At 41.4% G+C, this 14,833-nt stretch overlaps 1 protein-coding gene across 1 annotated transcript in view; it reads left to right on the top strand.

The window, feature by feature from the left end:
- The window catches only part of LOC135207447 (uncharacterized), a 217,462-nt gene that overhangs the window by 197,972 nt on the left and 4,657 nt on the right, over window positions 1-14,833 (top strand). Inside the window, exon 7 of the mRNA XM_064239176.1 lies at window positions 5,922-6,038. Within this exon, the coding sequence (XP_064095246.1) occupies window positions 5,922-6,038 (117 nt within the window). The remainder of the gene's footprint in view (window positions 1-5,921; window positions 6,039-14,833) is intronic.

The raw sequence follows: 14,833 nt of genomic DNA, 5'->3' as shown, positions 1-14,833 counted from the left end.
GACAATTTGTCGAAAATTGCATTTTTTCCTAACTAAATTGCATTTTTCCTAACATGGGCCTAAAAGCAAAAGTGATTCTTCACCTCTCGGGCCGCGGCGCGCGCGCACGATCGGACAAGCAGTTAACTACCGTTCTCCCCTTGTTCGAAGCTTACGACCGTCCCAGCTGCCGCTAGTTACCTTCCTATTGTTAAAGGACCTCAGGTTTGTATAGTTAGGAAAAATGCAATTTTCGACAAATTGTCATTTCGTGTTGAGGACGCTTCACGTCCCGTATCGCCACTTTCTTCGGACGCTTATGACACTTTTCCGCCTCAGAAGAGAGGTAAAATCTCATCCGACGAGGACGCTGGGTTGCGCGCACAGGCACGTATCCCTGAGAAGCAGGTAGCTGTACCTGTGAGAAGAAAGGAGGCGTCCCCTCGCCCCTCGTCTTCTCGCAGGATCAGCCTGCTCCCTCTGTTCGTTTCCGTTCCTCCCAACAAAAAGAACCATTCTTTTGTCCCTTCAGGACCAGTTATTAACGCTGATGGCTCAGAGGACTTTCGCCCAAGCAGAGCAGCGAAGCCTAAGCGGAGGAAGGACCTTAGGCTGCCCGTCAAGAGGACGAAGCAGTCTCCTTCTCCCTCTCCTCGTTCTTCTCTTTCGCCGATTGCGTCTCCTTCGGCGATTCGCCGATCTCGTTCAGCCGCTAAGAAGACGGGTCGTCATGATGCTTTTTCGTTCCCTCCAACGTCATGGGCAGGCTGCTTGCCGTGATTCTCGAGAGGATGCTCAGGACGCTTTTGAGGACGCTCGGCAGGACGCTTCGGAGGACTCCGAGCAAGAAGACGATGTGCACCAGGACGCTGGGTTGCGCGCACAGGCGCGTATCCCTGAGAAAAAGTCTACCTTTTCGTTGAAGAAACGTAAGGACGCTTCTCTTGGAAGTAAGGCTGCCTCTGTCGTCGCTAAGGACGCTCATCGCCGTCAGGACGCTCTGCCTCCTTCGAGCGGTAAACGCCACAAAGAAGACAGCCTAGATAAGGCTTCTACTATTAAACATTGGGGGTCTTTGATTAAGGCAAGACCCGATAGACGTATGCCCTCTCCGGAGAGGCAGTCTCCTCTTCCCGATTAGGGAAGAAGGAATTGAGTAGTCCTGCTGACTCTGTTGAAGAGGAACCAAACCTTTTGCTGCCCTCTTCAATCTCGGACTATAAAGTTCTTGTGCGGCTTGTTGCGCTCGTCCTTCGGGGACAAGTTCCAGCCTGCAGCTCCCAAGTCTCCTCCTTCGCAGTTTTCATCCTCGAAGACATGTAAGACCCCGGAGTTTGTCGAAATGAAGACTTCGCTCTCCACTAAGCGGGCCTTCAAGAAACTCCAAGACTGGATGGAACGTAGGAAGGATCAAGGCAAGACAACTTTCGCCCTTCCTCCCTCTAGACTCAGTGGTAAAGGAGGTATTTGGTATGAAACCAAAGGAGAACGTGGGTGTGAGATCCCTTCTTTTCAGCTCAAGGGGATTTCTCCAGTTTGGTGGATTCTCAGAGGAGGTCCTTTTATCAACTACTAAAGTGACCTGGACCCCTACGGAGACAGACCATCATTTGAAAGAAGGGGCTGGCCGGCCGGACTCTTGAAGTCTTCAACTTCCTGGACTGGTGCTTGGAGTTCTAGATCTGCAATCTAGAAGCTCAGAGTCTCTCAGTCTGGGGGAGCTGTCCAGCGTGCTATCATACATGGACAAGGCCGTCAGGGATGGTTCAGAGGAGATTGTCTCTCATTTTGGGACTGCCTTCCTGAAGAAGAGAGCTTTGCTGTGTAACTTCACGGCTAAATCGGTTACTCCAGCTCAGAAAGCGGAGCTGCTCTTTTCTCCTCTTACGAGCCATCTCTTCCCCCAGAACTTTGTGGTTAAGGACCTGGCAAGCAGTTTGCAAAGAAAAAGCAACGCAGGACCTCTTAGCCCAGTCCTCGAGACGTCCGGCGGAGTTCCTTCCACTTCTTCATCTTTTGTGCGACCCGCCGAAGAAGGTTAAACCCTTTTGTGCGGCTCCTCCCTCCCCGAGAGCAAGACATCCATCGAGGTGGGAGAGGGGCTTGCAAGAGGAAGAGCTTCCTTCAAACCCAAGTCATCCAAGTGAGACGCATGTCCTTCAGACACCAGTCAGAGCCAGACTGAAGTCCTTTGCGGGAGCATGGAGAGAGAGAGATACGGACCCTTGGTCCCTCAAGATCGTGGAGCAGGGGTACAAGATCCCCTTTTTAGATCTTCCTCCTCTTTCTACGACTCCCAGAGACCTTTCTCCATCTTATCAGATGATCGAAAAAGGAGCGGTGGAGCAAGTCACGGACCTGGGGGTCTCCAGGCTTTTACAACAGGATTTTCCTAGTGCCAAAGCAGTCGTCGGGTTGGCGTCCAGTCCTAGATGTAAGCAGGCTCAATCTTTTTGTGGAAAAGACCAAATTCACGATGGAGACGCCTCATTCTGTTCTGGGAGCCTTGAGACCGGGCGACTGGATGGTGTCCTTAGACCTGCGAGGACGCCAGTTACCTTTCACATCCCGATCCACCCTCTTTCAAGAAAGTACCTAAGATTCGTCTTGGGCAAAAAAGTGTGGCAGTTTCAGAAGCTCTTTGTTTCTGGCCTGACCACGGCTCCAATGGTGTTCACCGTAGTCATGAAGAATGTGGCGAGGTGCTACACTCTTCAGGGATAAGATTGTTTCCCTTACCTCGACGACTGGCGGTTATCAGAGCGTCGTCGAGAGAAAAGTGTCTGAAGGACTTGCAGTTCACGTTAGCTCTAGCGAAGTCCCTGGGACTTCTTGTCAACCTCGAAAAGTCACATCTGACCCCGACACAGTCTATCGTGTATCTGGGGATTCAGATGGATTCAGTGGCTTTTCGAGCGTTTCCGTCCCAGGAACGTCAGCGGCTAGGATTAGAGAAGATCTCAGCCTTCTTGGGGAAAGAAACTTGCTCGGCGAGGGAATGGATGAGTCTGCTGGGCACCATTTCCTCGCTAGAAAGGTTTGTTTCCTTGCTCTGCAGTTCTTCGAAGGTAGTTTGACGTACAAAATCGTTCAAGTAAACTCCAACAATACCACAGCACTCGCATATTTAAAGAATCAGGGAGGAACACACTCCAGGATTTTGTTTCACCTGGCGAAGGAGATTCTGCTGTGGGCGAAAAGAAGAAAGGTTACGATCCTGACGAGGTTCATTGCAGGAGTGCAAAACGTCAGGGTGGACCTTCTCAGTCATCGGGAACAAATCCTACCGACGGAATGGACCTTACACAAAGACGTGTGTCGAGACCTTTGGAAGTTGTGGGGACGTCCTCTGGTCGACTTATTCGCGATGTCGAGGACCAAGAGGCTTCCTCTGTATTGCTCCCCGGTCCTAGATCCAGAAGCAATCGCTGTGGACGCGTTGCTATGGAGCTGGACGGGCCTAGACCTGTATGCCTTCCCGCCATTCAAGATCATGGCGGAAGTCATGAGGAAGTTTGCGGCTTCAGAAGGGACGAGGTTGACCCTGATCGCCCCGATGTGGCCAGCGAGAGAATGGTTCACAGAGGTCATGTCTTTCCTTGTAGACTTTCCAAGGACGTTGCTCTGGAGGAAAGATCTACTCAAACAGCCTCACTTCGAAAGGTATCACCAAAACCTCTCCGCTCTGGGTCTGACTGCGTTCAGACTATCGAAAAGTTGGCCAGAGCGAGAGGTTTATCGAAAGCAGCTGCGAGAGCAATCGCAAATGCAAGACATGCATCTACAAGAGCTGTATACCAATCGAAGTGGGCTTCCTTCAGGGCATGGTGTAAAAAGGAGGGAGTTTCCTCTTCCACGACCTCTGTGAACCAGATAGCCGATTTTCTGCTCTTTCTCAGGAATGTGCAGAAATTAGCAGTCCCTACCATTAAGGGATATAAGAGCATGTTGTCAGCGGTTTTTAGGCACAGAGGCCTGCACCTTTCGGACAACAAAGATATCCATGATCTCTTAAAATCTTTTGAGACTTCGAAGATTCCCCAAACGAGACTGCCTTCGTGGAACCTTGACGTAGTTCTTAGGTTCTTAATGTCAAGTCCTTTTGAACCTCTTCAAGCAGCGTCTCTTCGGAACTTGACAAGGAAGGCTCTTTTCCTAACTTCTCTGGCGACGGCGAAGAGAGTTAGTGAAATACAAGCCTTTAGCCGTCTAGTGGGATTCAAAGGAGACAACGCTGTCTGCTCTTTGAGCCCAACTTTCTTGGCAAAGAATGAAAATCCTTCTAACCCTTGGCCGAAAAGCTTCGAGATCAAGGGTATGTCAAGTCTGGTGGGCCAAGAACCAGAGAGAGCCCTGTGCCCTGTCAGGGCTCTCAAGTTCTACGTACATAGAACAAAAGAGGTAAGAGGTCCCTCAGGTAATCTCTGGTGCTCTGTGAAGAGACCAGAATTACCTTTATCTAAGAATGCTGTTGCTTTCTTTCTGAGGGACGTCATTAAAGAGGCTCATTCATCTTGCCAGAAGACTGATTTGAGCCTCTTACGAGTGAAAAGCTCACGAAGTTAGAGCTGTCGCTACCTCTCTTGCCTTCCAAAAGAACATGTCAATCAAGGACATTCTTGATAGCACCTTTTGGAGGAGCAACTCTGTCTTCGCCTCACATTACCTAAGGGATGTGAGAACGATTTATGACAACTGTAATTCTCTTGGGCCATACGTTTCTGCAGACACAGTCTTGGGGGCTGGAGGTAGCTCTTTCCCTATCCCTTAGTTAGGTTTAGGTTAGTTTTTATTGTTGTGTTTTTAGGTTGTAGTGAGTCTTGTGTGAAGATCTCCCATCCCTTAGTTTAGTGTTCAAGGGGTCTTTGGATAGTTGGTCAGGTGGTGGTCAGTTGCTTCGTTGCCCTCATATGTATGGCTCGATGGCCTTGTCACGTTGAGGTCACGTCCCCATTGACAGATCATCCAGAGCGCACCAGCACTACAGGTCTCCACCTGGCTGGCAACTCTGATTAAGCAAAAGCAGGCTTAAGTGACAGTAATCACAGAGTCTACTTTGCTAACAGGTGAGGAACCAAGATATACATCATCTACTTAATTTAAGTTTCCTACAAATCCTATTCTGTCTCTTCCCACCATCCGAAGGTGGGATTCAGCTATATATATATCTGTCAGGTAAGTGGCATGAACAAAATGTTATTGTTATAATACAATTAAGTTTGTTCATACTTACCTGGGCAGATATGTATAATTAAAGTGCCCACCCTCCTCCCTCAGGAGACAGTGGCATTAATAAAATATGAAATAGAAAATGGGAATGGTTCTGATATCCGCCTCCCAGCGGCGGGAATGGGTACTACCACCTGGCCGCCCACTGCGTGTGCCGCAAGTTTTGAAATTCTGTCGGACTTCAGAAAATACAGCTATATATATATCTGCCAGGTAAGTATGAACAAACTTAATTGTATTATAACAATAACATTTTCTTAAAATGAAGAGTATCAAAGGAACTGCCCAACAATTAACATTTTCTTAAAATGAAGAGTATCAAAGGAACTGAAAACTAGAAATTTATTAGTTAAATTTTGTATTTTTAAAAGGCTTTAAGTTGTGCCATTAAGTAAACAGAAAGGTGTCTGTCACCTCAAATATGTTCCTATACTTGTCACTATTATTTCATATCATAATCTGTAGAAGGTGAAAGATTAAAGATATTTTAGTGAGTAACTAAGCTTTCTTATGTAAAGATATTTTAGTGAGTAACTAAGCTTTCTTATGTATACTGAAATCTGTCAAAAAAAAAAAAATTTCTAATGCGAAGGATTTGTGACTTATTCCTATGTGCTAATATCTCATAAATCTGTTAATCTTAAAGTTTACCTAAGTACAAATACTTCCATTTGTACTTGCAGAAAGTATATTTGATTTTATTGTATTTTCAGTTGAATGCTACTCGCAGCGCGAAACAAATACAGTCAAGGGCAGTGAGAGTTAGACAAAATTTTGATAAAAAGCTAAAGATGCTCCAGGAGCTTGGTGTGAATTTGGACCTTGATATGGTAAGTTTTTTTTTTTTTTCCCAATAAGTTCCCATCTTTGATATTTGTTGTAAGTGGTTGTGAGTTGGTCTTCATTGTTTTAATTACGTTGGCCTTTGCTGTTGTTGGTGTTGAATGACCGTCTCATAATGTAGATGCCAGTTATGTGTTTCCATCTGTAAAAGTTCATGATGAACTCATTAATTATAGTACGTAAAGGCCCTTACCTCCATACAACCTAGTCCCAGTCTTATCAATTTGTTTAATCAAAAAATGCAAAGACCTCACTGCACAAGTGCCTCATGTGTGTGGACTCGCCTGTGTGTGGTGTGCTATATTAAACTATTTGTATTTTTTTTTTTTTTTTTTTTTTTTTTTTTTTTTTTTTTTTTTTTTTTTTTTAAGCTGGCAAATGGCTGCTTAGATAACAGTCTAGTACACCTGTACATCACCAGTTGTGTTTCGAATGTTGAATCATTTTCCCTCTTATAGAATACCTCATCTCCTACCACTGCTTCAAATTTATGTTCTCTGATGTTTTTGTTTAACGCTATTCTTATTTTATTACATGACCCAAGTTTTTATAAACGCTTCTCTGGCCTTGTGCATTGCATTCAGTGTGTCCCTTACCATACCCTCTTCCATCCCTTTTTCTCTGCTTGCAGGACTTGAACTTTCTTATCCCATTAGGTTAGGCAGTGAAGGGTTTTTTCCAAATACTAATTGGTTGGGAGAGAAATCTCCATTATTCATTAAGCAGTTCCTAGTACTCACTACCCATTTCAGTGCTATGGACCAATCTACCTCCTCTTCCTCCATCATCTTTCTTACACTTCCCTTGATCATGCCTACGGTCTTTTCACATAATCCGTTGCTCCATGGAGATTCTGATGCTGTGGCTAATACTTTAATATTCCATCTTTCTGCCATCCTCCTTACTTTTTCATTTTGAAATTCTCCCCCATTATCTGACAATATTTTGGAGGGCATTCCAAATATAGCAAACCAGCACTCAAAAAGTGTCTTTATTATAGTTTCCGGTATGGTAAAAATTATGAATTGACAGTGAGGATTTAAACCAAAGACGAAGAAAACTATTGAGTTTAATAAGTGAAACATTATAATGTTGAACTGCCGTTTCTCGTCTTGAGAGGAAATCACCCAAAGAGCTGTCTTTCGATGTATGCACCACTTCCTCTCCACAGTAATCATCTACCATATGTAACCGACCTAAAATAATAAAAAGAATATACGCTCTTGAAAAGAATCAATTTAACGTAAGAAATAAATCAACGAATTTAACGAGAAGGGAAAGAAATTCAGCAAGCTAGCTTCGTGAAAACGTAAATTTCGTAAATGAACACTCGTTACTAAGTAAGAAAAAATATATTTGAATTACGTTCGTAGTTAATCTTAGTCAAAATGAAACTCTACTGGTTTATAAACCAAAGGCACAAGTATAATGGTTAAAATAATTTATAATGATAAAATCCTTTACTTTAATTTTTCGACGTGTTGGCGACCATAATTTAAACACTAATAAGCGTAAATTATATCTAAGAAACAGATCAATCCTTTTGAGCCTGCATAAGGTCTCTCAACTGACTTACGTTTCTTTAGATCCTGGTCTTTCGTGGGTAAGATGATAAGTCCAGTTACTCGTGTTGCCTCTCCTACCGAACATGAAATCCTATCGGCTCCGGCCTTAGGTGGAGTTTCTTTATCGCTCCATGACACTTGAAAACTCCAGGGTAAAAAATAATGTCAGAAAATCTCAAAGGTCTGGTGCCACTCCACTCCGGACTGTTTCTGTGCTGGTCTCTGGACTGGAATCCTGACTCTCCTCCGCTGGAAAAACTGTCCTACTGGCATCTGCCTCTGGCCTGGATTCTGCACCGCTGAATATAAATACTTAAAGGGCAGAGTGAGTGGATATTTAACTGTCAAACAGTCAGTTTCAAGAACTATTCAGGCTCAATAGTAAACTAAGTCGCAAATTATCCTATAACCATAAAACAAATTACCATTAAACAAATGCCCATAGTTCCAACCACCATCAAAGTAAACAAAAGACAATGTACTTTTCAGTACAAACAGAAATATACGAAAAGCATAAAGATATTTCTTTACACTCCACACCAAGGGTTCTACATTTAATTTTTATGTTAAATGTTGAACTCTGGAATAACTAGAAAAATTTCAGCCTTTTCTTTTACATTCCAGGCCAAGGGTTCTACATTTATATCCTTAGTAAATGTAGGACTAATCCCAAATTATATATGAAAATATATATATAATTGTGAAATGAGCAAAATTATGTACAGTTAATAAACCCAACTATATACAGTTATGTTCCTGAAAGGTTCCTCAAATGTCACTGATCATACCTCGAGTCTTTTGCATGCTTTGCAGAGCAGCTTTCCTCTTGGGCCTCTCTCTTTTCTGAGGCTTATCTTCCCCCAGGTTTGCCTTGGGATCGGTAGTATTAACAGAAATATGATCTTTCAATGTTTTAATATTTGATTGTGACATTTCATTGCGCGTTAATATGGGGATTAAAGATGTGACGTGGCGTCGAACCATCTCCCTGTTTTTACCTTTAAGCAGAACAGCGTCAGTTACTTCATCAATTACGTTAGTTTTAATGTCTTTAACAACTGCCAATGGGAAATTAGTAGGTTTGCAATTCTCTTCTTTTATCAGTACAATGTCCCCTACTTGTAATTTTTTGTGGGTAACCGGCTTATATCTACTTTTATCATTGACAGCCTGAGACATCAAATTATTCAAAAATTCTGCATTGTAGGTTTCTATCATATGTGAGCGCACTTTCTTCAGTTTCTCATAACTGGTTCTTATGGTATCAATAGGGTCAGTGTTTAAAGACCAATCAGGATCATTGCTAGTGTGAAGCGGCTGCATGGCTGGAATAAGATTCAAAGACACTAAGTCCAAGCCATGTATTAACTTCCTCAGGGGTAATAGGGTCCTGCGGAATTACGTCATGCACTGGTATCTCTTAGACCTTCCGAGGAAGCAATAGGCCTTCGATTATTAACCAGGTGAATAGTTTGTGAAACCACAAACTCAAAATCTCTGAACTGAAGAACATTTTTCTTGATTGAGCAATGAAGCAACTGGCGGACCATCTTCACACATACTTCTACTAACCCGCCCCAAGAGGATGAATGGCCTTTAAAATATTGCTCAAACTTTAATGGACGTACTCCTTGTTCTTCAAAAAAATTCTGGGTTTTCTGGATCATTCAGAAAGTCAGTAATTATAGTTAGCTCCTGCAACTAAGGATGAACCAAGATCAGATAAACACTAATCAGGCACTCCATATTCAAATGAATGAAGCTGTAAATAAAGCTCTAATGAACTCACCTGAGGTCATGTCAAGACAAACTTTTAAAATTAATAGCCCTCGACCAAAGGCAAGTTATGCAAAGAATCCAGACTTTCACCTTTTGCTATTGTAAAGTACAAAGTAAGGGCCTATGTGATCTATAAAATATTGTACGAAAGGGAACACTAGGTGGTTCTTGTCTGAATAACCTGTAGGGAGATTGATTTAGTTTAATAGCTCTCTGTTTCAGTTTTCTACAAAGTATGCATTCCTGCAGGATGCGTTTCACAACAGAGAAACAGTGGGTCCAATCCAAAATTGTCTTCTTAATTCAGACAAAACCTTGTAACAGCCTGAGTGATACATTTTCTCATGCAAATCTAAAACAATTAATTTGTGATGTAGCTATTCTTAGGGAGCAAAACAGGAAATCTGTAATTCTTATCATTTTTCCATCTTGAGAATTTGCTTTTCACTCTTAGAATTCCCTCATTATCAGGATATACATTGAGTTGATTAACAATGTTTGGGATATCTTTAACGAACTTAGAATCACTGTCAAAATACCTGAATACCTTCACCTCGGGAAAATAAATGTGGTGTTCTATTCTAATTATGTAATTCATTGCCCTAGCATATAAGTTTTTGTCAAGAACTTTCAGGTTTCCATACCTCTCAGGATACTTGGAGTAAAGTTGGCATTTTAGGCTCCCAATAAACTTAAGCATGGTACCTATGAACAGATACAAGCCTCGACAAACTGGAAAACCTGTTCACAGTCACCAAGTGCTCCGGTTCTCCCTTACCGGCGCACCAGTAGTAATTTGCCGGATTTGAAAGACCCAGAACACCCGCCTGTTGAAGCTAAATGTTCTGCACATTCCTCTTCGGTGGAGCCGAAATTAATTTGATTGTAATTCTCCGAAACAACATCCACTGGTTTTGCACTGGGGTTTGGTACAATGATATTAATTATATCACTGCGACTTGAATAGAAGTTAGCAGATTCTTTCAAAAACATTAGACTTAACGGTAGTTTTATATGAAGATACACGAGTGACAACATCCGCTGGATTTTCAATACCTGAAACAAATTGAAATCTTATAGGATGCGTCTCACACAAGGTACTTAAATGTTCTAACCTATTACGAATAAAGGTGCTGTGTTTATGCATCTTATCTAATTTATAACAATAGGAATTAATCCAGGATAAGGACACCAAGCTATCAGAAAACAGATGGAGTTCTTTGATGTTGATTGCTTCAACACACGAGGGCCCAGTTAATTCCTTATATGATATCTATTAACACTTCTGCACCCCCAAAGTAATGGCCTGAAACTCAAGGGAAGGCATGCTCTTCCCAGATAATTGCTTGTGCACAAAACGGTTCTTAGCTAGAATAAAGTTCACTTCTAATGACTGGATATCCTGAATAAAGATAACAGTTCCGATAATATCCTTACTGCTATCGGTAAAGCAATCAGTTTATATTCTCCATTTCTCTGGCCAACAAATCTTCTAATTCCGAGGCTGGGAGAGGAATTTGCCTGTCGACATATGTTTTCCATTCTTTAATTTCTGCATCCGGCAATTTGGAGTCCCAGGTACAGGACGAATCACATTGTAATTTATGTAGAAAGAGCCGTGCTCGATCAAATGGGCAAAGTAAAGCCAAATACATCATAGTGACTGGCAATAGTTTTTAAAACATTCCTCTTTGTATTTGCCTCACCATCTAAAACTAGAGGCTTAGTGGATAGGGTATCATCAACTCGATCCCATAAGAGCCCCAATAATCTAACTGATCTGCTAGTTTTCTCTCCAGAGCTGTTATCAATTTCCTCTTGAATTTCAGTATCATTTGTTACAAACTGCTGAAGATAAAATTTATAGGGCTCAAATATTCCTTTTAACTCTTGAAAGGCCCACTTCAATTTTTCACTATTATTTGCAGTAATACTGCCATTATCCATATATATTAATGAATAAATGTGTCTTTTAAGCAAATTTACCTGGTCATCATCATCAGTGTCAATCATCAAAATTTTATATAGTCCAAGTAATAATATGCATGGGGAACAAACAAGACCAAATGGAAGTCTTAAGCTACGATATGCAACAATACTGTAATCTCCTTTCTGTACATTACGATGCCATAGAAAAAGTAACTTGCTGGAATCTAGATCAGAGAGGCATATGTTGAGAAAGGCTTTTTTAATATCAAAACACAGGAGTTTGGAATCAAAGCGTAGCTGTAATAAAGCTGTGGTGATCTTTTGGTTTAAACAAGGTCCACTCAACATAGCTTGATTGTGACTCATGGTTACTCCCTGTAAAGGATTATTTTCACATAAATTAGATAAAAATACTACTCGGCATTTTGTAGTGTCACGCTCTGGTTTAAATACTGCCATGTGGGCCAAGAAACTGTGATTTGGATTTTCCTCTAAGTACTGATCAAGGTTGTCAATTCTTTCTATAATACCTAGTTCAGATTGCTCTCTAAAGCATTGGTCGATTAATTTCAACTTTACTCCATCACCCTTAGAGTATCTTTGGAAATTTGAATTTAGAATTTTAGTAGCTAGAGTTTTATTTTGCCCTAGCAAATGCTTCACTTTGTGATTCCAGATTAGTGGCATGATTAACCTGCCGTCTTCATTACGCCTTGTATTTTGAAGAACATAATTTATTATTCTTTCGTTTTCAACTACCTTACCAGGAAATATTTGCGTGTCATAATTTAAGGTATCTGTGCAACACTTATCAAGGATCTGAGTGCTCTTTCCAAGGAAGCATAGTTGATTCTCCCTGCATCGTTCACTATTGTATCCTGCCTTCACTTTCAGTCAGATCATCACAATCAAGGAGAGGATCTAAAAGAATTATGACTTGAAAGGGCAAGATCCTCACAGGTATACAAAGGCACTTCAGCTTGTGTCTTTTCTTCCCCAAAACAAAACCGGAGGAGGTGCTTCAATTGCTCCTAATTTGATCTGTGTTACCCACTAGCAATTCACAACCTGCGGCAGGTCAAGGATAAAAACCGACGGTGCATCATTCTCATTACCCCCAATGAAACTGTGTTTCAGGAAGACAATAAGCCAAAATTTAGAGCAAGAATAAAATCTATGTTATTAATTTCATCTTTTTCCGTCCTTTAAGAAATCATCAGCCAAGGAATATCCCCTGTTCATAAATTCCCGAACAATTTTCTGCAAGCCAGGCAATTTCAATGAAGTGTGAATAGAGGGCACACCCGTTGCTTCAATCTCGTAAATAAGATCTCCAATCGTCAAAGGCACTTTGTAAGACTTAGTATGATAAACTTTGGAAGAGTTAAATCCATTGATTTTGATTCTGAGATCAGAATTTATGACAGGCAAGTTTTCATACTTTGCCCTCTCCTCTGTTATGAAGTTTGACTGACACCCGCTGTCCCTCATGCAACGAATCTTTGTCTCTCCCTGAAGAATGCAAGAAAAGGTAGGGAGTATTGCGTGGCTACAGTCTGTGACTTTGAACGACTCAGAAAATTTCTCAACAAATATCATGCTTGAATTACTCGCCTTCACAACTCGATCACTTTTGTTTAGAATTTTCCTTTTTCAATTTTACATTACTTTGACCACTTTCCCTCAGGACTCCACTGCTTTCTTGGCTCATGCATAGAAACTTGAAGTGCCAAGCGCCACAATCGCAACGCTTCCGGAAGTGAAATTTGCAGGTATCCTCATTATGATCCAACTGCCGCATTTTATACAAGCCTTCAAAATTTCTTAGCTTGTTGATTTTTTTTTTTAACCTAGGTTCAGGATACTTTTCACACTTGTGAATGGGATGAGAGGAGTCACCATCCTCATTACATAAAGGACACACTTTGAAAACGTTGAGTGACGGGCCTGTTTGGTAATTAACATTTGCAGCAAAACTCGTAGCTCTCTTAGGACAAAGTTCCCTTGCTTTCTGCTTAATTTTATACTGTCGTTGGCTGGTTAAGTACCTTTCAGTGGCTTCAAAAAATTTATCTCCTATCTGATTCAAAGATGGCCTGGTTTCGTTGGTGATATGAATTAAATGAGACTGGAAGTTCTCATTCAAACCATGCCAGGCAAAATACTGTAAAATATCCTCTGAGGTTATTTTCAAAGCGCTAATGGATCCGCAAATAGAATTAATTTTCCCTATGTACTCAAACGGTTCTGTATTGTAATCAAGCTTCAGATTCGACATTTGTTTGATGACGTTGAATTTTCTAGTGACGGGAGAGGCTAAAGCATTCAACAAAAGCTCTCTTGCTACGTTATAAGAATGCTGTATGCTGTCCAGGGAATTTATCAAAAATAAGGCACGCCCTGAAATTTGCTGTTTCAAAAGTAAGAATTTATCGTAGTCAGAATAACTGAAGCGTTTCGTCGTATCTTCAAATTGCTGAAAGAACCTAATAAGATCCTCTCCCTCTTCACTTGTAAATTTAGGTAAAGGGGCAGTTGCGCTCTTAAGCATGCTGCTAAATGTGCTTCTAGAAACTTCTGGACTGGAAGCATTTGGACTGGATGTAGCCAGATGAGACAGAGTAGACAAACATTCACTGATCCTATCTTCATACTTACAACATTCTTCAATTTCTTTATCATTTTCAGGCTATGGCTTTCCGTCTCATCCTCGGAGTTTAATTCCCATTCAGTGCGAATGACCGAGTCGGCTCCTTTTCAGCTCATCCTTGAGTCTTTTCAATTTTCTAACAAGGCAGTCTCTCTCCTGAGGAGTATAATTACCAAAACTGTCTAATTCCGAATGAATACGGTTGACCTGTCCTCGATAGTTAGCCCTAGAAACTAATCAGAAATGTCAATAAGTCTTTAGACATGCCTGCGATCCCCTTACAAACCTAATGAAATGAATATAATCTATAAAGTCCCAAATGACTCACTCAAAAAAAATTGAACTAGACCTCCCGACAGAAAACTGCTCAAGGGGCACAATGAAAAGTCGTTAAGACCTCTAACTAAAAGTAACCAGTTGTTAAAAACAACCCTAAATCACCAAAACATTTCGAATGGCCGAGCGGATAAGAAAACAAAACAAAGGACGGAGAAACGGCAACAACTAGCAAATAACCAACATGTCCCCTGTTTGGGCGCCATATGGTAAAAATTATGAATTGACAGTGAGGATTTAAACCAAAGACGAAGAAAACTATTGAGTTTAATAAGTGAAATTATAAATGTTGAACTGCCGTTTCTCGTCTTGAGAGGAAATCACCCAAAGAGCTGTCTTCGGATGTATGCACCACTTCCTCTCCACAGTAACTCATCTACCATATGTAAAGGACCTAAAATAATAAAAAGAATATACGCTCTTGAAAAGAATCAATTTAACGTAAGAAATTAAATCGACGAATTTAACGAGAAGGGAAAGAAATCAGCAAGCTAGCTTCGTGAAAACGTAAATTTCGTAAATG

This window comes from Macrobrachium nipponense, chromosome 11 (genome assembly GCF_015104395.2).
Source record: "Macrobrachium nipponense isolate FS-2020 chromosome 11, ASM1510439v2, whole genome shotgun sequence".
Classification (NCBI taxonomy): domain Eukaryota; kingdom Metazoa; phylum Arthropoda; class Malacostraca; order Decapoda; family Palaemonidae; genus Macrobrachium; species Macrobrachium nipponense.
The sequence above is the reverse complement of the archived record's forward strand: the minus strand, read 5'-3'. Positions and strand labels throughout refer to the sequence as shown.